At 47.8% G+C, this 23,949-nt stretch overlaps 1 protein-coding gene across 1 annotated transcript in view; it reads right to left on the reverse strand.

Moving 5' to 3' along the window:
* Positions 1-12,054: 12,054 nt before the first annotated feature.
* Positions 12,055-23,949, reverse strand: part of LOC147665762 (uncharacterized) — a 76,176-nt gene continuing 64,281 nt past the window's right edge. The window contains exon 3 of the mRNA XM_086949535.1: positions 12,055-12,717. Coding sequence (XP_086805661.1) covers positions 12,305-12,717 — 413 coding nt within the window. The 3' untranslated portion in view covers positions 12,055-12,304. The remainder of the gene's footprint in view (positions 12,718-23,949) is intronic.

Genomic DNA, 23,949 nt, shown 5'->3' on the forward strand with positions numbered 1-23,949 from the left:
TGATACAATGACCACATGGACACATTTGCTCAAATGGTGTGAATGGCTACGGGCACTTGCGCACGGCCACATTTATTAGCAGGTACGCATACCGAGTTGTGATGACCACGACAGACAACAGATGCCGGACACTAGGACCCTGTGGGTCACAGGGTGGTGACCAGGTCACCGGACACTACTTCCTGAGGAGGGACAGGAAGGGACATTCTATAGCAGGACGAGGACGAGGACGGACGTGCCCTGACGGACGGACATGATGAGGAAATAAAGAAGTACCTCCCTACAAGATCTGTGTCCTGTGTGGTTCCTGCATGCAGAGCGCCGCAATACACAACATCTGGCGACGAGGACGGCTGGAAACAGTGACACCACGGCGTTCGAAAGCGCACGGGACCACGGGATCAACATAGCGGACGCTGCTGACGCAAGGAGCTACACGGGAGCCCACCCCGATAAGCGTCCAACAAAAAGAAGCAACAACGTGCGGTAAGAGGAGCCACGGGGAGCAGCGGCAGCGCCGGAGAGAGAAGGAAGATCGCGCTAATAAAGTCGAGCGCGTAGTATCGCGAGAGCGGTCACATCTCGGCGGCCATACTGGAAACAGGCATAAAGGACCAATAGAAGCGCGGCCACAGCAAGTCGGCCATTTTAAGGTCAGGCGAAAGCGAGATTTCGATCGCGAAATCTCGCGAGAAGCAAGGCGGACATTTTGTGGGGGACAAAAGTAAAAAGTGCAATAGAAACAAAGGGCAGCCATCAGAAAGGCAGGCAAAACAATAAAAAGAGCACCAAAGAGACTGAAAAAAGGAACAACACTGTCACCATAAGACAAGAGTACAAAAGAGAGAAATAAAGAGGAAAGACATCAATATAAAATAGCTCGAAATAAAAGAGTTTAAAAAAAAAAAAAGGAGACAAAGGTGCAAAGAGAAATGCCAGAAACAAAGTCACAGAGTGCACAATACCGCAGACCGGTGCCTTTCACTGTATCGGAGCCACAAGTGGGCATCCGGTGGGAAAAATGGATCATAAAATTTGAACGATACATGAAGGCGACCGACGTGGTGGACGAAAAAAAACTAGATCTATTCCTAAACATAGTGGGGGATGAGGTGGATGACCTCCTCATAACACTGCCACAGAGTGAATTAGAAACCTACGAGAAATTAATAAAATGTCTAACGGCCAAGTTCGACCCCCAAAGAAACGTCGACTTTGAGAGATATTCTTTTCACATGGCATATCAGCAGCCAGAAGAGTCAATGGATGACTTTGCAACAAGGCTGAGAAAGCTAGTAGCACATTGCGAATTTGAAAAATACGACAATGAACAGGCACTTCGCCTCAAACTGTTAGAAGGCTGCCGAGACACGGAATTTCGCACAAGACTACTAAAAGAACCGATCACCCTAGAAAAAATTCTAGATCTAGCGAGGGCAGAAGCAAGAGCAATGATACAAGCGAAACAGATGGACCGAAAGAGAGAACAAATACATAGAATGTCAGACACAAGCAAGAAAGGGAACTGGAAAGGAGGACACAAGGAACAAGCGGCGAAGAAACAAAGTTCCCAATGCTACAGGTGCGGTCTGGATTTCCCTCACAGAGGACCATGCCCAGCATTCGGTCAAACATGCAGAAAATGCAACAGAAGCAACCATTTTGCTACCATGTGTCAAGGTGGACAATTCAAAAATGAACATGGCAGGCCCGGGAGGCCAAGAACAGCAACAACAAGACATGTACGGCACATAGAGGCGACGGAGAGGAGCTCGTCTGGGGAGTCAGGAGGAGAAGAGGAAGAGGAAGAAACAACAAGAAAAGTAGAACGCCTATATCTCATGACCACAGACGAAGGGCATGAAGAGGAACACATCAGGCTAATAGACAGGAAGTCAATAAAGAAGACGGATTGGGTGACCATTGAAGTAGGGCCCCATCAAACAGAATTTGTACTGGACAGCGGAGCCACGTGCAACATCATGTGTGCCACAGAATATGATAAGATGAAGAAGAAGCCACCGCTACAACCATCAAGCGTAAGAGTATTTACGTGGGGTGCACAAAATCCTGTAACAAACATGGGAAAATTCACGGACACCATGACGCACAAGGGCAAGACTGTCATAGAAGAAATACATGTGTTACGAGGAGACATTCCCGCACCGTGTCTACTAAGCAATGTAACAGCCAAAATAATGGGCCTACTGAAAATGATGTATCACATGTCGGAAAAGGAGAGCATACTACAGGAATTCCCAAAATTAACGGAAGGACTAGGAAAGCTGAAAGGAAGACAAATAACACTGCACATAAATGAAGCTGTCAGGCCAGTCGCACAACACCACCGAAGGGTACCAATACATCTACAACCTCAAGTGGAGGAAGAAATAAAGGCCCTACTGGCACAGGACATCATTGAGCCAGCAGAAGGACCAACGCCATGGGTGTCCTCAATAGTGGCTGTACCAAAGAAAGACACCACACAGATAAGAATCTGTGTGGACATGAGAATACCAAACACAGCCATCGAAAGAGAAAGACATCCAGGGCCACATCTGGACAACATGATAAGCTGCCTGACAGGAATGAGAAAATTTTCCAAACTAGACCTGTGCAAGGGATACCATCAATTGGAGCTGGACGAGCAGTCCAGGTACATAACGACCTTCTCAACGCACCTAGGATTATTTCGCTACAAAAGGCTGAGTTTTGGAATATCTTCAGCAGCAGAATATTTCAAGAAACGATCAGGCAGATAATAAGACCGATAACGAACAGTCTAAACTACAGCGATGACATTCTGGTCTTTGGGAAGTCAGATGGAGAACATGACACGGCACTGAGGGAAGTGTGCTCACGGTTAGTAGAGGTGGGCCTGACAGTAAACGAGAAGAAATGTGAACTGGGAAGGGAAGAATTAGTGTTCTTCAGACACATATTCTCACGGAAAGGAATGAGGCCAGACCGGAGTAAGATAGACACGCTTGAAAAAACGAGTGAACCAAAAGACGTTGCTGACGTGCGCTCTTTTCTTGGCCTTGCCAGCTACTGCGCGAGGTACATAAAAGACTTCGCGACGGTGAGCACACCATTGAGAGAACTGACAAAACAAGGACACCCATTCGAATGGACCACAGAGTGTACAAAAGCATTTGAAGAAATAAGAGCATCAGTGACGGCAGTAGACCACTTAGCATACTTCGACCCGAACTTATGCACTGAACTAACAGTAGACGCCAGCCCGGTAGGTCTTGGCGCAATACTAGCACAACACAAACCTGGGAAAGATTCACCTCGACAGATAGTAGCATACGGAAGTAAGAGCCTGTCAGATGTCGAGAGAGCATACTCTCAACCAGAGAAGGAGAGCTTGGCAGTAGTATGGGCATGTGAGCACTACCACATGTTCATATATGGAAAACCGTTCACAATGGTGACAGACCACCAAGCGCTAGTGACTATCTATGGCAACCCAAACGCGAAAATACCACCAAGAATAGAAAGGTGGGATATGAGGCTGATGGACTATAACTTCAAAATAATACACAAACCAGGCAAAGACCAAAACCCAGCCGATTACATGTCGCGGCACCCGCTCCCATATCGGAACGGTGGTACCACAATGGCAGAAGAATACCTGAACTTCATCGTGAAACAAAACACTCCAGCATCAATAACAAGTGAAGAACTGGAGCGAGAGACAAAAAGAGATCCGACAATGAAGACAATAGGATCGATAGTGAGGCTACAGAGATGGAGACATATTAATAGCAACACCGTCACAGAAGAAGGGGTCAACAAAGAAGAACTGCTGGTGTTCAAAAAGATAGGCGAAGAGCTGTCGGAGACAGAGAACGGAGTCCTGATGAGAGGTTCAAGGATTGTAATACCACATCGACTAAGGAAGAGAACAGTTAAGATAGCGCATGAGTCACATAGAGGAATGGTAGCGACAAAGAAGATGTTGAGAGAAAGAGTGTGGTTCCCAGGACTAGACAGCATGGTGGAGGAAGAAGTGTCACAATGTCACACCTGTCAAGTAACAGGATCGTCTAGTAAGCCCACACCGTTGAAGATGTCGGAATTGCCATTGGCAGTATGGACCGAACTAGCAGCAGACTTCTATGGGCCACTGGAGACTGGAAAGTACCTGCTGGTAGTAATTGACAAATTTTCGAGATTTCCAATAGTGAGGGAAGTGTCATCGACATCGGCAAGTGCCACCTTACCAGTGTTAGACGACATATTTGCTGCCTGGGGCTCACCACAAACACTGAAAACAGACAATGGTCCTCCATTCTCAGGAGAAGAATTCCGCAGGTTCATGGACTACCTGGGGATCAAACACAGGAAAATAACTCCCCTGTGGCCACAAGCCAACGGAATGGCAGAACGATTCATGGGGACCATCAAAAGAGCCATCCAGCGAGCAAAATTGACACAGATCTCAATTGGACAAGCGCTTTGTCAAGTGCTACGAGATTATAGGAACACCCCTCACAGCCCCACGGGCAGATGTCCAGCAGAACTGGTGTTAGGAAGAGCAAGCAAAACAAGGCTACCACAGACAGAGGCCATAGCAGACACCAACAGACGAGAGATCGCAGAAAGAGACAACAAAGAGAAAAAGAAAATGAAAGAATATGCTGACAAAAAGAGAAATGCAGCTGAACACCAACTAAAGGAAGGAGACTTAGTAATAGTGAAGCAAACACAGCAAAGGAAATCTGACAGCCCTTTTGCAAAAGATCCGCTGGTAGTGACTGGAGTAAAAGGGTCAATGGTGACCGCAGTCTCAGACCATCGGAAAATAACAAGAAACAGCTCACACTTCAAGGAGTTCAAGATGGAAGAAGGGGAAAGAGCGATAACGACACCGGAAGTGGAAGAAAGAGAGCAAGGAACAAATGGAGAAGTGACAACACACAAAGAAGAAGGTGGAGGACAAGAACAGAGCGGAGAACAAAGACCAAGAAGAGAGTGCAAAAAGACAAAGAGACTGATAGAAGAAATGTAGAGACTCTCTCTCTCTCTCTCTCTCTCTCTCTCTCTCTCTCTCTCTCTCTCTCTCTCTCTCTCTCTCTCTCTCTCTCTCTCTCTCTCTCTTGCTCTCTCTTGCTCTCTCTCATAAGCTCTTCACAGTGTGGACAGTATACCCTGAATTTGTGCATGTGGAAAAGTCTTTGTTGTGACAGGGGGGGAGATGTGATGACCACGACAGACGACAGACGCCGGACACTAGGACCCTGTGGGTCACAGGGTGGTGACCAGGTCACCAGACACTACTTCCTGTGGAGGGACAGGAAGGGACATTCTATAGCAGGACGAGGACGAGGACGGACGTGCCCTGACGGACGGACATGATGAGGAAATAAAGAAGTACCTCCCTACACGATCTGTGTCCTGTGTGGTTCCTGCATGCAGAGCGCCGCAATACACGACACAAGTGACACCTATGTTGGATGTGTGTGGGGTGAGTGCACACCAGCCGGCAAGGGCTGCCTAGTGCAGTCAGAAATCGACAACAGTGTACAACGTAAAGGACACAACCATTCAACCACAAAGGCCCCATGACTTCTGCTGCACAGCGTCCTGCATGGGCCTACCGCCACAGCCCGCTGACATGCAGGGCACTGGGGCAGGGTCAAGAGTGCAGAGCAGTTTTCCGTAGATGGCAAAAGGGCTTGCCGCGGAGTGTCTCGGTGGACAGTGGAAGGTGTACCCCCAGGGCATGATGCAGAGGGAAGGACCACACTCAAACAGTCACTATGGTGGCGATGAATGGAACAGACACATGTCAGACTCCAAGTCCGGTCCAGCCAGATGAAGATGCAGAAAACCAAAAGGCCATGGACTCAGACGCCACCAAGGTCCAACCAGATAGTGCCCATGACTCACTGAGTACATAGTTAGTGGCACCAGTGCTGTTAAGGGATGCTGCCTGTGATGAAGCATGTCCAATGGTGTGGACTCCTTCACATCTTACCCAAGACACAGTTCCACATGTGTGACCTACTGGACCACAGTGTAGGCCTGAGGCAGCAGTCTGCGGGGCCATTCACCGAGTGTCTGCGGCTTAGGTTGGATGGCTCCACCGGCCTACATATTTCAGGTTCAGTGGCACCACGTGTCACCGGCATGCATTAAACAGGGTTAAAGGCACCACGTGTCGCCGGCTTGCGTTGAACAGGGTTAGTGGCACCAAGTGTCAACGGCTTGCGTTGAAAAGGGTTAGTGGCACCACGTGTCGCAGGCCTGCCATATGGAATTATGCCTCAGTGATCGAAGGGAGTCTGGTGCTGTGGCCACTGCCACGGACTTGGGGTCACTGCCATTAAGGACTCAGGACACAGTTCAACATGTGGGACCTACTGGGCCAAAGAGGACGCCGGTGGTGTATGTCAATGAGAAAGGAGTAATGTGGGCCAGCGCAGGGGGGACCAGCGATTGTCTGTGGAGGCTGCAGAGGTCGCAGGACTGATGCTTGGAGCTTCCACTGGCACGTGGTGGGCCCTCTTTAACACACACCGGTGTAGGCAGGTGAGCGGAGTCTCGTTGGTGGGCTAGGGCAGGCATGACAAGTCTGTGGACCAGCGGCCCGGGGTGCAGCAGGCGCACTAGGACAAAGGCCCACCGAGCTCGGCACAAGAATCGTAGCGGGATGAGAGAGGCACCGCCCTAGCACACGCGTTGTACAAACCATATGAGAACCACGACCAGTGCAACGGGCTTTGTGTTCACAACTCTACACAGGCCTTGTGTACTCAGGTCCAACACACTATGCACGCGCATGCAGGGGGGTCAGAACCTGTGCGACATTTCTGCGTTCTGCCCAACAGCCTGTGGGGACATGGTAGCGTTCATAGGCCACGACACTCTATGCACCAGTAGTTTATCTCCACATGGCAATTTCCGTGGTTTGCACTCTGGGGTCTGTCCGGCACCTCCACGCCACACCTGACATTGGGTATGTTCACATTCCTTAGTCACTTGCCGCTCTTTTACATGCCTGCTCAATGCCTCTCCTCACATCCTGCTATTGTGTGTCTGTGGTGCCATGCCGTGGCTGAGTTGTGAAGGCATAGCTTGGCAGTCCGGGCTGGACTGTTCCCATGAGGCACAGGGTCAGACTGATTTGCATATGGCCATGTCTGAACTGGGGTGGCAGAGTGGGCTAAAAAACGGTGATGGATTAAACCCAGATCTTTTGACTGGGTGTGAGTGTTTGATTGGTTCAGATGCTCCGTCCATCACCACCCCCTTTTGTACCGCTTTGTTTGCCATAAGTTTGGCAGGGTATGCTCAGACGTGAGTCCCTTGCTCACTTTGCCACTGGATTCAAGCAAGCCTGGATGAAGACGGCTGGAATGCCAGAAACCAGTCCTAGGAAGCTTGTTTCCGGTCCAGGGAAGGCATGACTTGGCAGTTCAGGCTGGACTGTTCCCATGAGGCACAGGGTCAGACTGATTTGCATATAGCCATGTCTGAACAGGGGTGGCAGAGTGGGCTAAAGAACGGTGATGGATTAAACCCAGATCTTTTGACTGGGTGTGAGTGTTTGATTGGTTCAGATGCTCCGTCCATTACCACCCCCTTTTGTACCGCTTTTGGCCGCCATAAGTGTTGCAGACGTGAGTCCCTTGCTCACTTTGCCACTGGATTCAAGCAAGCCGGGCTGAAGACGGCTGGAATGCCAGAAACCGGTCCTCGGAAGCTTGTTTCTAGTCCAGGCAAGGCATGGCTTGGCAGTTCGGGCTGGACTGTTCCCATGAGGCACAGGGTCAGACTGATTTGCATATAGCCATGTCTGAACTGGGGTGGTAGAGTGGGCTAAAGAACGGTGATGGATTAAACCCAGATCTTTTGACTGGGTGTGAGTGTTTGATTGGTTCAGATGCTCCGTCCATTACCACCCCCTTTTGGACCGTTCCCATGAGGCACAGGGTCAGACTGATTTGCATATGGTCATGTCTGAACTGGGGTGGCAGAGTGGGCTAAAGAACGTGATGGATTAAACCCAGATCTTTTGACTGGGTGTGAGTGTTTGATTGGTTCAGATGCTCCGTCCATCACCACCCCCTTTTTTACCACGTGGCTGGGTTGTGGGCATGGCAAGGCCGGATTCTCAATAAAGTTGTGTTGTCGTGCCTGGTCGGTTGGCAAGTTGTGTGTCATGTTGAATGTAGTTGCGCTGCGTGCCCATTGGCAGTGTTGTGAGTTGCATGCCTGTGGGCCGGAGGTGTGTGGTGTGTTTATTTTGGACTTACCAACGGGCACTGCATTTCCATGTCTGTCATCCTTGGAGCGCTGGGTGATAATGGACTGTCGGGTGATGTGAGTATCATGCATTTTTGCCTGGGGAGTTGGCCACGACATTGTTGAGGAGTGCCGGGCGGTCCACTATTGCCTGCATATTAATGGTATGCGTGTGCTTTCTGTTGTGGTAGTTGTGTGCAGTGTGGGCAGGGGGCACAAGGGGTAGATGTGTGCAGTTGATTTTCCCCGACACAGGAGGGAATCCAGCTATGACCTAGGGGCCTTGCTTGGTCTCTAGCTTCTCCTGCTCAGTGTGGGTGACGTGGGGGTGCTGGGGTACCAGGCTGATGTTGTCATCCAGGACAGGTGTGATGACCTTGGATAGGGCTGGCTGTGTAACTCCTCCAACTCTGGCAGTCGTGTGTTGGATGGTACCAGAGGCCGGCATGTGCTGCACAGCCGGCAGCTTTATCTGCTGTGGGATGTTGGTTGTCCGCTGGGTTGGTACTGTCAGCAGGTGGGGGATGTGGGTCAGGATGCGGGAGATGGTTGTCCTTTTGGGCCTATAGTGGGCAATGTCCTCCTCTGGCGTTGGGTCTGGATGGCAGGTGCATTTCAGGTGGGTCCGCTGTCTTTGTGTACGCTGCCTCTGTGGTGTTCCCGGGGGTGGGGGCGGATGGGTCCTGGGGGTGGTGGCAGGCCTGGGGTGGTTGCGTTGTGTGTTGTGGCCCTCATGGGTATCCACGGTGCACGATCATTGTCTCCATGGCATCTGTGGGTCTTCAGGTTTGGCTCTTGGCTGGTCTTCCTTTTATGCTGCAGGTAGTCAGCCTGCTTAACACCAGCAAAAGGCAAGTATTAATTCCCGGCTGCTACCGCGGCTTATCGTCTGTGTTTGTTTCGCATCGCATGTCTGGCAGTTCGTTGTGAAAGTGTTGTTGTGGTTTTTCATGTGTTTTTGCACGGGAACGCCTACTCTGCATCTCATTAGGGTTATTTGGAGATACATTTTGGGGCAGTTAGAGCGGGAATACTGGCGATGTCTGCAGTTTGCACCAGGTGGTGAATGTGGTGTTAGATCTATCTCCACTTTTGATGCTTTAAGGTGGGGATCAATCGGAGATAAGTCCTTGTGAATGCGCCCTTTGTTTGTTCTGTATTTCTATACCATAACGCTGAGATTGGTTTATATCTATTTGTTTTTGAATGCCACCTTTGTTTGTTCTGTATTTCTATACCATAACGCTGAGATTGGTTTATATCAATTTGTTTTTGAATGCCACCTTTGTTTGTTCTGTATTTCTATACCATAACGCTGAGATTGGTTTATATCAATTTGTTTTTGAATGCCACCTTTGTTTGTTCTGTATTTCTATACCATAACGCTGAGATTGGTTTATATCAATTTGTTTTTGAATGCCACCTTTGTTTGTTCTGTATTTCTATACCATAACGCTGAGATTGGTTTATATCAATTTGTTTTTGAATGCCACCTTTGTTTGTTCTGTATTTCTATACCATAACGCTGAGATTGGTTCATATCAATTTGTTTTTGAATTTGTAACTAAAATCCTTGAACTGGTTGAGTGAGTTAATATGCAGCCACATTGGTTCCGCTGTATTACATTTCAATGGTGAATGTTTTCTCCCTCTTACCTCTGAAGCAGATAAAAGGCCGTCAGAGTTATTGGGAATGTTTATATAGGTCCAGGCTCTATCACATATCTGCTGCAGTTTTCATATAAAAGCTCTTTTTCTGCAACCTATTTTTGCAAATTTTCTGGAGATTCAGACAGATTGTTAAGTATCCGACACAACCCAACAAACTGTGTGTAAGTGTTTCCCCTTAGATCTTCACTGCACTACTTTCAACTCCGATTACTCTAAAACTCCCATTTCCAGACTTTCAGTAGAAATTGATAATGTATATGATGACTATTTGGGTAATTGTATTTTAGTTTTTCTCTTTGTAACACATTTACGGCCAGATTCATGAAACGAAAATCGACTCGCAAAGGGCCAGATTCTGAGAATCTGGCCCTTTGCGAGCGCAATGATTGCATTTGGGATTCATCATCCCAAATGCAATAATCGCTATTATAGAATTCGCAATTGTGCGAGGAATTGCATTTAAGGAATCTCTATTTGAGATTCCTTAAATGCAATTCATGAAACATATAAAACTTGCGAATTCGCAAATCTGGGCCGCTATTTACAGCGAAGTCAAACCTCGTGGTAAATAGCGGAAACTAAAATGCACTTAAGTGCATTTTTCTAAGTTGTATGTTACACACACACATGTCCTTGGGACATGTGTGTGCGTAACACCAGCGCCCAATGTCATTTCAGGGGTGCAACAGGGTGTCCTTTGGACACCCCTGCAGCCTTGAAATCCCAAACTCAAAATGCGAATCGCTAATAGCGATTCGCACATTGATATGTCTTCCCATTCATTCCTATAGGCCGTTAGGCCCATAGGGATGAATGGGGAGTTATTCCTTATTTGCGATTAGCAATTAGCTAATCGCAAATAAGAAAGCTGTAGGACTCGCAAAAAAAACTGAGATTTGTACATGAATCCCGTTTTGCGAGTCTGTATAGCGATTCCTTAATAATCGCTATTACAGACTCGCAAAACGGGACTTTGATGAATCTAGGGGTAAATGTCTCAACATTTGTCCTACTTAAAAGGTTTCTAGTTGGCGCTTTTGAAAACTACCAGTGCATTAGTACTCCGGATCACCCCCACAATCTCCTACTTACAATAGAATTGCATAAATGTCAAATAGTACTATTGATGTCTGTGGGGTCCTTCACATAATGTATCATTCGTGCTTGTCCATCTGGCTGTAGGCATTTATTTGTGCTTTTGCAACTTGATGATGGGTTTGTCCATTGTCAATGTTTGCAAACCATTGTCTGTCATGCCATGCAGGCCAGAGAGTGTCACTGTTAGGATAGGCATGTGCTTGGCCAGCAGGGGGGCTCTCTCATTGATAGACATTCTTTTCAGGGAGGGGACCTGCTGGGCCTGACTTTGGTAGTTTGTCCATATTTTCTGTAGTAAGTCCAAACTGTTGTTGTCCTCGCATGAGGGTGAATTGCCTGTCCTGTCCTGCTAATGATATGCTGAGCATGTTTCTCTTGTGAGTTACTAAAGTTTGTGAATTATTGATTTTAAAAATAATTTGTATTGACATTTCATAACCAGTGTGTAGCCCTGGCTCTTCAGCTGACTCGGACCTGCACTCCCCACCCCCAGCGCCTTGAGACCCTCGCGGGTGAGTAGCGCGATTCACAATTCCCTGATTGATTGATTGATTTAGCGTGGTAATTTTAGAAGTTCCATATTTACATCATGAAGGCAGTATCTCAGTGACATGATAAGCAGCGTTTCAATCACGGCCAGGATGCCTGAAACTCTGATGTCTCAAGTACTAACACAGCCTAATGATGTCTATGCAGCCTGGTCCATGGCCCTTTCCTGACTCATGGGCGGATTGTGAGCTTATCCAGGCATATGTGTACTATTGAATATGGACAACAGCAGCATTTTGGTGCAAGAAAATCAAGGGGCAAATGAAGTGTGAATAGGGAAGTGTAGATATACTACAGCTAACTCCTCATCTAAGTACCCTGAAGATATGTGTACTATGTAGGTACATAAATGTGTCACATTCACTTCAAATAAGGACACAAGTGCATACTGTGTGCTGTACTGGACTGAAATATGCAAGGTACGGGAATACAAGAAAAATCAAACATGAAAATATGCATCATACAAACAATAAATCTAGAGTCAAGCATGGACACTTTATTTTCTTTTGTTTTCAAAGTCTGATTTGTTTTTTGCAGTTGCATATATTTGGTTGGCAGTGTCAGTGATAGATTCTACACCACAACTCAATTTAAAGCGCAATTCACATGCTTCATCTCAGGTTCTCTGTTGCCTTTTGCAGTAGTTACAATGAATGCGCCTAAAGGCTTCGAATACAGCTTCATATAATCAGCACACGTCAAATTCTTTTGCCAGCAACAGGGAGCCTCAGGCATCGGCCCCCACCAGGCAGAAAGAGGAAAAGACATCAATTGATTTTTTTGCTGCCTCTAAGTGTTGTACTTGGTTCGAGCGGGAAATTCTGCCCAAATACAGCCCATTGGAAGCCTTCAGAGACACCTTATGATCTTTATACTCAAGCTCAAAGTCACAGTCGGGAGACGTCTTGTTTTTGACTGCCCTGATGGCTTGATCCTCGGATCCTGGGGGCAGACATAGATACGCGCCCTGGTGGTCGGTGATGTCCACCTTCCCCCCGTTCACGAAGCACACCTGCAGCCAGGTGCTGCTGTTCCTCTCCAACTGTCCCAGGAACACCCCGAGCCTCGAGCTCCAGTACATGTTGTTGTCCGTCTTCAAGGAGACCCCCTTCGGGGAGCAAATGAACCCACGGGAACCACCTGTAAGAGGAAAGATGGTTTATACTTCTCATACCTTTGTAAATAAATGTCATCTTACCTAATGGTGCATTTGTACATATTATTAGATGAGACCGCTCATTGGTTAGTAAAATAACTCCGGCCTCACATCTAGGTTAATAGACCTAACTCATTCACACAGGCACCCAGGCATTCCAAGCATCACAGGCACCCAGGCATTCCAAGCATCACAGGCACCCAGGCATTCCAAGCATCACAGGCACCCAGGCATTCCAAGCATCACAGGCACCCAGGCATTCCAAGCATCACAGGCACCCAGGCATTCCAAGCATCACAGGCACCCAAGCATTCCAAGCATCACAGGCACCCAGGCATTCAATGCATCACAGGCACCCAGGCATTCCACGCATCACAGGCACCCAAGCATTCCAAGCATCACAGGCACCCAGGCATTCCAAGCATCACAGGCACCCAAGCATTCCACGCATCACAGGCACCCAGGCATTCCACGCATCACAGGCACCCAAGCATTCCAAGCATCACAGGCACCCAGGCATTCCAAGCATCACAGGCACCCAGGCATTCCAAGCATCACAGGCACCCAGGCATTCCACGCATCACAGGCACCCAGGCATTCCAAGCATCACAGGCACCCAAGCATTCCACGCATCACAGGCACTCAAGCATTCCATTCCAAGCATCACAGGCACCCAGGCATTCAAAGCATCACAGGCACCCAGGCATTCCAAGCATCACAGGCACCCAGGCATTCCATGCATCACAGGCACCCAAGCATTCCACGCATCACAGGCACTCAAGCATTCCACGCATCACAGGTACCCAAGCATTCCACGCATCACAGGCACCCAGGCATTCCAAGCATCACAGGCACCCAGGCATTCCAAGCATCACAGGCACCCAGGCATTCCAAGCATCACAGGCACCCAGGCATTCCAAGCATCACAGGCACCCAGGCATTCCAAGCATCACAGGCACCCAAGCATTCCAAGCATCACAGGCACCCAGGCATTCAATGCATCACAGGCACCCAGGCATTCCACGCATCACAGGCACCCAAGCATTCCAAGCATCACAGGCACCCAGGCATTCCAAGCATCACAGGCACCCAAGCATTCCACGCATCACAGGCACCCAGGCATTCCACGCATCACAGGCACCCAAGCATTCCAAGCATCACAGGCACCCAGGCATTCCAAGCATCACAGGCACCCAGGCATTCCAAGCATCACAGGCACCCAGGCATTCCACGCATCACAGGCACCCAGGCATTCCAAGCATCACAGGCACCCAAGCATTCCACGCATCACAGGCACTCAAGCATTCCATTCCAAGCATCACAGGCACCCAGGCATTCAAAGCATCACAGGCACCCAGGCATTCCAAGCATCACAGGCACCCAGGCATTCCAAGCATCACAGGCACCCAAGCATTCCACGCATCACAGGCACTCAAGCATTCCACGCATCACAGGTACCCAAGCATTCCACGCATCACAGGCACCCAGGCATTCCAAGCATCACAGGCACCCAGGCATTCCAAGCATCACAGGCACCCAGGCATTCCAAGCATCACAGGCACCCAAGCATTCCAAGCATCACAGGCACCCAAGCATTCCAAGCATCACAGGCACCCAGGCATTCCAAGCATCACAGGCACCCAAGCATTCCACGCATCACAGGCACCCAGGCATTCCAAGCATCACAGGCACCCAGGCATTCCAAGCATCACAGGCACCCAAGCATTCCAAGCATCACAGGCACCCAGGCATTCCAAGCATCACAGGCACCCAGGCATTCCACGCATCACAGGCACCCAAGCATTCCAAGCATCACAGGCACCCAGGCATTCCAAGCATCACAGGCACCCAAGCATTCCACGCATCACAGGCACTCAAGCATTCCACGCATCACAGGCACCCAGGCATTCCAAGCATCACAGGCACCCAGGCATTCCAAGCATCACAGGCACCCAGGCATTCCAAGCATCACAGGCACCCAGGCATTCCAAGCATCACAGGCACCCAAGCATTCCAAGCATCACAGGCACCCAGGCATTCCACGCATCACAGGCACCCAAGCATTCCAAGCATCACAGGCACCCAGGCATTCCAAGCATCACAGGCACCCAAGCATTCCACGCATCACAGGCACCCAAGCATTCCACGCATCACAGGCACCCAGGCATTCCAAGCATCACAGGCACCCAGGCATTCCAAGCATCACAGGCACCCAAGCATTCCACGCATCACAGGCACTCAAGCATTCCACGCATCACAGGCACCCAAGCATTCCACGCATCACAGGCACCCAGGCATTCCAAGCATCACAGGCACCCAGGCATTCCAAGCATCACAGGCACCCAGGCATTTCACTACATATACAAATAATAACTGTGGGTCTAAAGAAACTCAGGTCTCTGTGTTCAAAATATGTCTAATCTGCTAAAAAATACATCGGGACTCGTCACAGTGTGATATGAATTCCCATCAGTTACACACTCTGAACCGCCCTTCTTGTCATCATTTGGGCCAGTTTCACAAGGTGGTATGTCCACAACGTACATACAGTTAATCTGAATAGTGGTAACCGGAAAGCAGTGCACAACAAAAAACTGTGAGTGAGAGTGATATAGTTAAAAATGGATAGTGGGTGCACAAATGACTTTAATGAGAAGCAGACCACTTCCAAGATTAAAAACGTAAAGTGCAAAGTGACAGTAGTTTGAAACAAATATCTACTGCGTGTATGGAAAGGTTGACATGTTTCTGCAGTTGCCAGATACTAACGGTATCTCCTGCTTCTTCAGGACAAACAATGTACCTTGCTACTGCTTAAAAAGTGCGTGCGTGCATAATGAAAAATATATATAAACCATTAGCGAAAGACGATTCAGTCACTATCAAGCCCGCAGACAAAGGGGGTGCAACGGTTCTCATGGACACGAGTACTTACGGACAGGAATGTCTCAGACAACTTAATGACATCAATTCTTATAGTCCACTGTCCGAAGATCCGACTGAGAGACTTTCCATCAATATCAAGCACCTTACTGAAGAGGCATTATCGGAAGGCTGGATTACTGCCAATGAGGCCTCTTTTTTGTGTACTTCAAATCCGGTGATGCCATATTTTTATGTGCTCCCGAAATTTCACAAAGAACAACGCCCTCCACCAGGACGCCCAATAATTTCCGGAATCGGGTCGCTTCTTGAACCCTTATCGACATTTGTCGACATTTTTTTGCGACCGTTGGTTAAACTGATGCCAACATATATCCAAGATACGAAAGATCTGCTGAGGACTCTCCCTAACATCGAGTTCGACACCAACTTGCACATTCTTGTGTCCTTTGATGTAGAGTCCCTTTACACCTCGATACCACAAAATGCCCCTAGTTTGGCAAACCTATCTGTCCATAAGTTTGAACAGGATTGTGTATTGTCATCTACGAATCCCCTATTACCATCAATAAGGGCTTGGAAACGCTACTTAGATGATATTCTGGTGGTGTGGCGTGGAACGGAAATGGAACTTAAGGCCTTCCACCTGTGGCTAAATAAACAGAACTCCTTTCTACGCTTCACGGTTGAGTATTCCAAAACAACCCTGGCATTTTTGGACCTTCGAATTACAGCTACCTCAGGAGGCCTGGTATCGGAATTATATAAGAAGCCTATGGCGCGGAACTCGCTGCTTCAATACGACAGCTGCCACCCGAAAGCGCTCCGGGACAATTTGCCCTTCGGACAGTTTTTGCGTATTCAGCGAAACTGCAGCACAAAAGAGAGTTTCCACAAACATGCAGGAGAACTTGAGAAATGCCTTTGAGTCAAGAAATACCCTAAGAAATTGATTCGAGATTCCAAAAATAGAGCTTCGAACAATAATCGCGAGTCCCTATTGGAAATGACCCCTCCCAAACCTAAGAACGAAAGGATAGCGTTTGTTAATACCTTTAACACGAGGTCCCATGCCATTAAGAAAATCGTGAGACAACACTGGAGGATCCTTAACACTAGCCCGGATAATCTTCCAGAACCTTTGTTTGCATACAAAAGAGGAACCAGCATTAAAGATCGGCTAGTGCATACCAGACCAGGACCCAAGAAATCTCATCAAGTGGGTACCCTGTGGGATCTGCCACCAGTTGTAGGGCATCATCCTTGCGGGAACTGTACTGCCTGTCCGCAAACATCACATTCAACGAGCCTCGATATAGGAACATCTAGATGTTGGGAACAAAAACAATTCACTAATTGCAATAGTACCAACCTCATTTCCCTCATCACATGTTCTTGCTCCTTACAATATGTCGGGATGACGACGAGAAAAATTAAAACAAGGATCTCAGAACATAAAAGCACGATCTGGTGCAAAAAGCAGGCCACTCGTCTCACCAATCATTTTTTAGAGGTGGGACACAAACCTACTGACTTCTCCTGGACCGTCCTGGAACAACCGCGAATTCCCCCTCATGTCACAGACATCACTAAACATCTTTTCAAACTTGAGCAGAAATGGGTGTATCGCCTAAATACAGACAAAAATGGTCTTAATGAAGACATTCCCTGGACGGCTTTATAAGGAGAGTAGTATTTTTGACCTCCAGTATTGGGTTTTCTTGCGCGTCGATAGGTCGGTGGCCTCTAAGCAATATGCTGCGTATCCATATATATACATATTACTCAGGAGCGCTGTGGGGACCTAATTACAAACTATGTCCCTTTTACTAATATGTTCACATGCCCCAGTTTACGGTTTACATACCGATCAATCTGTGCTTAACCACATAAGAACATGTGGACAGTATTACAAACTGGTTCACGTGTTTTGAGACCTACTGGCATATCATCTGGTATAATATCTCTGAAAGAAAGAAACACCTATTCGTTTAGTCACATACAATCGAAGGGATTATGCTTACCCACTTCATAATCAATGATTGACCAAAGCGTTTTTGGGAAATACTGTGGCGAGTGTGGGAATCGAACCTGCGGCTTCGGCGCTTGATTCTGCACCACATTCCTCACGAGGGTGTTCGAGATGCTGTTTATGGCTTACACTTTTAAGTGAATTTGTCAACAACACTCGAAATGCCATTACATAATTGACTTTGCCTTCCCGTTTGTTTTTTATATAAATTACAAACTTTTTTTATAAATTACAAACATTTTCTTAACATCACGCTCTATAAATTATAGATTGTCGTGATGGGTTCTTCACATTCCTCCATACAGCGCCCCTACTACATTTCCCATGGGCCATTCGGACATAGAGGGATGACGCGTTCAACAACGACCAATGGGTTCTCGCCGGTGCGAACTGGCGCATGCGCATCGGATGACGTACGCGACTGATGGGCTGCTTTCAGCCCTGAAATATGACGCGTAATCTTAACCGGGTGCCTCCCCAAACAGTGCAGATGCCTGACCGGAGTACCGACGGAAAGGTATGCACTAAATCGGTTCTTCGTATACTGGACTAGAGTGCAATTTCAAAGGTATTGCGTGCGCTGGCGGTTAATTCCACTTTGGCTGACCTTTGCAGTGTCTTCTTGAATTGCGTCTTAAATTGATATTTAAAGAAGTGGTTCTTCGGCATTTGTGGCCGGAACAGAACGGAGTGATGTCTTAAGAACAACTTCTCCACCCTCGGTGGATATAATACTCCCCTGTTACGTGGAGCACAGTTTGTGACCGCTCTTAGAACTACTAACAAAAAAGAATAAGACTAATGATAAATATGATACGTTCATTACCACTGACATCATGGTAATTGTAACGAGTTGATTTGGTCAGATTTACGGATTGGCAGTTGTTGTGAGGGGTTCTCACTATCGTTTTTATGGTTTTTAAACAGAGCAGTGCCCCTATTTCCTGAGCTGTAGCCAGGTGAGGAGCGGCGCCGGTCCCTCAAACTCTAGGTGAGTGAGAGGCATATCTAAGTAATAAATGGTTGGGTTATGTTCTTGGAACACACCAGTATATAAGCAATTTCAACTTATGAAACTCAGGAGAGATAACTTTTTCACCAATATGTAGTCCTACTTTCTCTGTTTTCTTTTACATATGTCATCTGCACATGATTCCTCTCGCTTGTGGAAATCCGCTTCTCCTAAATAGGAGCATTGAGAGGGCCGATTTAGGTGATATCCTGGTTTATATATATTTTTCATTATGCACGCACGCACTTTTTAAGCAGTAGCAAGGTACATTGTTGGTCCTGAAGAAGCAGGAGATACCGTTAGTGTCTGTCAACTGCAGAAACATGTCGACCTTTACATATACGCAGTAGATATTTGTTTCAAACTACTGTGAAAGTTGAAGAAATTGATGTACATAGACAGCATTCATTCCCCTTCTTCTCCCACTCCTCTCCCTGTGGGCACCATGGATACTGTAAATTATTGACCGTATCACCCTGCCAGTAAGAGCCCGTACCCATATGCATATGTACAGCCATTCTAGGCACCATGCCTTTTTCCCATTGGAATCCCCGGCTTCCCTCCTGCGTTATCCTAAAACCCCCTCTCTTATGCGTAGGCCATGAAACCCTCTCCCCCTGTGCGACCCCGCTGCGAAAGGCGACTCTCCTGCTTGACCCGCACAAACCCCCCCCCCATTCCCCCTTGAAGAAGCATCCTTCGCCTTGGCTAACGTAGCCCTCCCCAGCTGCACCTGACTGCCCCCGCCCTCTCATGTACTGGTCATCAGATCTCTCTCTCTCTCTCTCTCTCTCTCTCTCTCTCTCTCTCTCTGTGTGACTCTGTCCCTGTGTCCACCCTGGCTACCCCTCCCTTCTCCTCACATGGGCAAGTCATAAAACTTCTTCTTCTGCAAGGCCCTGTCCTTGAGAGTCACGGCCGCGCCTGACCAACACCTCCTTCCCTTCCATGAATGCCCCTCTGTTGACAAGCCTTCCCTCCGCGCTCGATTGTCCACGCGGCATGAATACCACTCCTTTGATGACCCCTTCCCCCGAGTCCGGCTGACCACACATGTCCGAGGCCATCGCCTGAGCCAGGAGATACCATTTACTGCCCTTATTGTATGAAGTCACTCCTCTTCAAAGGATCCTCTATTGGTCTTAGCCACCCCACTCCCTGGGCTATGATCAGGCGTACACATCCTACGAAACACTCAGCTGCGTGATTGCCCTCCCCTCTTATCAGCAGGTCAAGGGTCCCCATTGTGAATGTATGTGGGGTAGGATCACCACGAGGATTATAGGGATGTCTTTCTTTTGCGTCATACTGTCCTGATTGTGTTATCAAGTGTTCTGTAAGGTATAAAAGCAAGAGTCTCAGCTCACTTGTTAGAGCACCTCCCGAAAGACACTGTGTTTCGTGTCCGAAATGACTGGCTCTCCTCATGAGTATTAAACTCTGTTCTTGATTCCTGCTTCCAGCGCCCGTCTCTTTATTTGGTAATTATTCAACATGGGAACTAAGAGGCGGTTTGCGCCAGCGGCCTGGGCATCGATAGGATTATGGGTTCTTTTTCCACACTACTGTCACTTTGCACTTTACGTTTTTAATCTTGGAAGTGGTCTGCTTCTCATTAAAGTCATTTGTGCACCCACTATCCATTTTTAACTGTATCACTCTCACTCACAGTTTTTTGTTGTGCACTGCTTTCCGGTTACCACTATTCAGATTAACTGTATGTACGTTGTGGACATACCACCTTGTGAAACTGGCCCAAATTATGACAAGAAGGGCGGTGGTTCAGAGTGTGTAACTGATGGGAATTCATATCACACTGTGACGAGTCCCGATGTATTTTTCAGCAGATTAGACATATTTTGAACACAGAGACCTGAGTTTCTTTAGACCCACAGTTATTATTTGTACATATAGTGTCTTGATTAAGGGGTTATAACTGTGTTTTGGTCTATAAATATTCCCTTGGACCCTACTCTCTCCGTGTGTGTTGTTACCCAGGCATTTCAAGCATCACAGGCACCCAGGCATTCCAAGCATCACAGGCACATCGACATTTCACGCTCAACACTCACACTGGCTGAGCAGCAGGGAGGAAGGTAAACTGGGATACATATACTTAAATAAACAGGATATAACACTTTCAACTTTGAAAAGGGATGCATGAACAATTACAATTAAAATCAGTGCACCCATTCAAGTGTCAAAAGCAGAACGGCCAATCAGATTTCTCGGAATGTGGTCTTTAACTGTTGTGTAGGCCCACAGCAGACATCTGACAATTTAGAGGAATAGGAGAAAGGTGGGTGGAAGGAGGATGACAGGAAAATCTATCAATCAATCAATCAATCAGTACTTGTAAAGTGTGCTAATCACCCCGATGGGTATCCAGGCGCTGCGTGAGGTGGAGCTACTTCAACAGCCTGGTCTTGAGTTCACTCCTGAATTTGGCGAGGGAGGTAGAGGTTCGGAGGTGGAAGGGGAGGTAGTTCCAGGTTTTGGCTGCGAGGTGGGAGAAGGAGCATCCCCCGGCTTGGGTACAATGGATGCGGGGGACAGTGGGAGGGCCAGGGAGGCTGACCACAGGTGTCTGGTGGGTTGGTGAAATATGAGGCGGTTGTCCAGGTATTCTGGTCCCATGTTGTGTATTTCTTTTAAGGCGTATGTGAGCAGCTTGAAGTGGCATCTCATCTTGACGGGGAGCCAGTGCAGGCTACGGAAGTGGGGGTGATGTGGGATCAGCTGGACAGGTCCAGGATCATTCTTGCTGCTGCATTCTGGATTGTTTGGAGGAGCTTGAGTAGGAGTGTGTTGGTACCTGCATAGAGGGCGTGCCGATAATCAAGTTGACTGGTGATGAGGTCTTAAGTGAAGGTACTTCTGGTGTCGGTTGGGATCCATCTGAAGACTTTGCATAACAGTCTGAGGGTGCTGAAGCAGGTGGAAGCAACCGAGTTGACCTGTCGTCTGATGGAGAATTTGCTGTCGAGGATGATTCTGATGTTGCGGGTGTGGATGGTGGGAGACGGTGCTGCTGGCCACCATCTTATAGTGAGGGGGCGTTCCGAAGAGTAGAACTTTGGTTTTGTCAGTGTTGCGTTGGAGGCAGCTGGCTCTCATCCAGTTGGTGGTGTCGGTCATGGCGTTCTGGAAGTTCGCCATGGTGGTGTCCGTGTCTTTAGTGAGGGAGAGTATAAGCTGGGAGATAAAGCGCAGGAGATAATGTTGAAAACGTGGCTGTGAATGATGGGTGCCAGCAGAGTCATACAGATGTTGAACAGTGTGGCGCTGAGTCAGGAGCCCTGGGATAGGCCGCAGATTATGCTCTTGGGATCAGAGGTGTACGGCGGGAGACAAATCCTCTAAGTGTGTCCGGTGAGAAAAGAGGATAGCATCTTGAAGGTGTTGCCGTAGATGCCAATGTGGTAAAGTCTTTGGATGAGGAGGTGGTGGGAGACGGTGTCAAAGGCAGGTGACAGGTCGAGGAGGATCAGGGCTGCAGACTCACCGCAGTCAAAGATGGCTCTGACGTAGTCCATGGCAGCTATAAGGGCGGTTTCTGTGCTGTGGTTTGAGCGGGTAGCCGGATTGGGAGGGGTCAAGCAAGTGGTTGGATTCCAGGTAGACTGTAAACTGGCGGTTGACTGCTTTCTCCAGTACCTTGGCTGGGAAGGGGAGGATCGATATGGGGCAGTAGTTCTTGAGGTCAGACTGGCCCGCTGTGGGTTTCTTCAGAAGTGCTATACCTTCGGTGTGCTTCCAGGTTTCCAGGAAGGCAGCGAAGCTGAACGTCGAGTTGATGATTCCATTGAGGGAGGGTCTGATTTCTGTCCGATGGTGAAGACGCGGTTGGGACAGGGGTAGTTTGGAACTCCGCCTAATAGCACCATGACTTTGGATATAGTCAATCATGCTAGTTAGTGCCCAGAACCTTGTTCTCACCTGCTACTCAGTAAGTCTGATAAGAGCCAGTTGTGATAGTTATTGGTTGGCTCTATATCCAGTAATGCTACATTAGAGGAGAGCTGTTTTCCCTACAGTGTGTTTACGGGAAGCAGGAGGTGAACTCATGCTGAAGGCATCAAGTCAGCCACCTTTAGTGTGCCCTAGAGTACCTCTTGTGATATTCAGGTACTCCTTAGACATGTTTGAGGAAGTAACAGTGCAAAGAGATCATTGTTGTGCTTATGAACTGTGATTGTCTTTGTGTTAGAGTGTATATGTTCTTCAGGATAGCCTACTTCAGTATGCAAGGTAAGAATGAATGAAGTGCACAATAATACCAGCAGAATAACTACTGGAGAATGGACAGCACCCTTAGCGACGTAAGTGCTGGATGGTCTACTACTACTGAGCCATGTCTGAGACATTATTATTTAGATTTCCTGGGCCTTCCAGGCCTCAGCTTATTATCACCAGTGTGCAGTTCAGAATATGGGGTGTTTGGACAAAATATCAGAATACATTACAATTGAAAACAAATATTATGATGCACAAATATTGTGTCAAGGTCTCAATAAATTATTCTCTTGTTCACCCCTTGGTAGTTGGTACGAGCATGCAGGCTCAACTTAGGAGACAGGTGTTTAAAGCATTTAAAAAGACTAATACATTAAATGAGTAAGACACAACACATAATACAAATCCAAAAACAATTTATAAAAATAGGAAATATGTGTAAGGTTAAAATGGCACCCAAACAAAAAAAATCCAATGTGGGGAAACAGAGATATAAATGTTTAGTGTTTAAAGGTTTTCTAGTGCCTAAAAACAAATTGCAACAGCTTGAGACATCTGATCGCGCTTGACTGGGACAAATGCAAAGTTGAGGTCCACCGCTACGGAGCACAGGTCAGCTACACTGAGTAGGAGGTCTCTGTCAAGTTTTTACTTTTGCACTTAATCATTTTTCTGGAGCTTTTCTCTTGTCAATGAGCGAGGCACCTCTTCGGGCCTGGTTTCAAGTTTTCCACGGCGGCTTGCTTCAGCTCGAGGCCTCGGTGAAAATTCTGGAAGTCTCGTCGAAGTCAAGAGCTCTGGGTCTTTCAGCCGAACGTACCTGAAATTCAGGCTGGATAGCGGTTCGGCAACGGTGGCTTGACTCTCAACAATGGGTCAGTCAACTCATTGAGCTTTAAAAATCCACTAGATGCTGTCCAGCTGAGTTCTTCTTGGTGGTGGTGATACAGAAGGACCTCTTTTCACCTGTTGCTTTCTGGGAGTTCACGCCTTATGCTTTTAGAGTCAGGCAAAGTCCTTCTTTTGCTAGAGCCCAAAGTGTGCAGCAGGTGC

The sequence above is a fragment of the Lissotriton vulgaris genome, unplaced genomic scaffold, assembly GCF_964263255.1.
Source record: "Lissotriton vulgaris unplaced genomic scaffold, aLisVul1.2 SCAFFOLD_219, whole genome shotgun sequence".
NCBI classification, from domain to species: Eukaryota; Metazoa; Chordata; class Amphibia; order Caudata; family Salamandridae; genus Lissotriton; species Lissotriton vulgaris.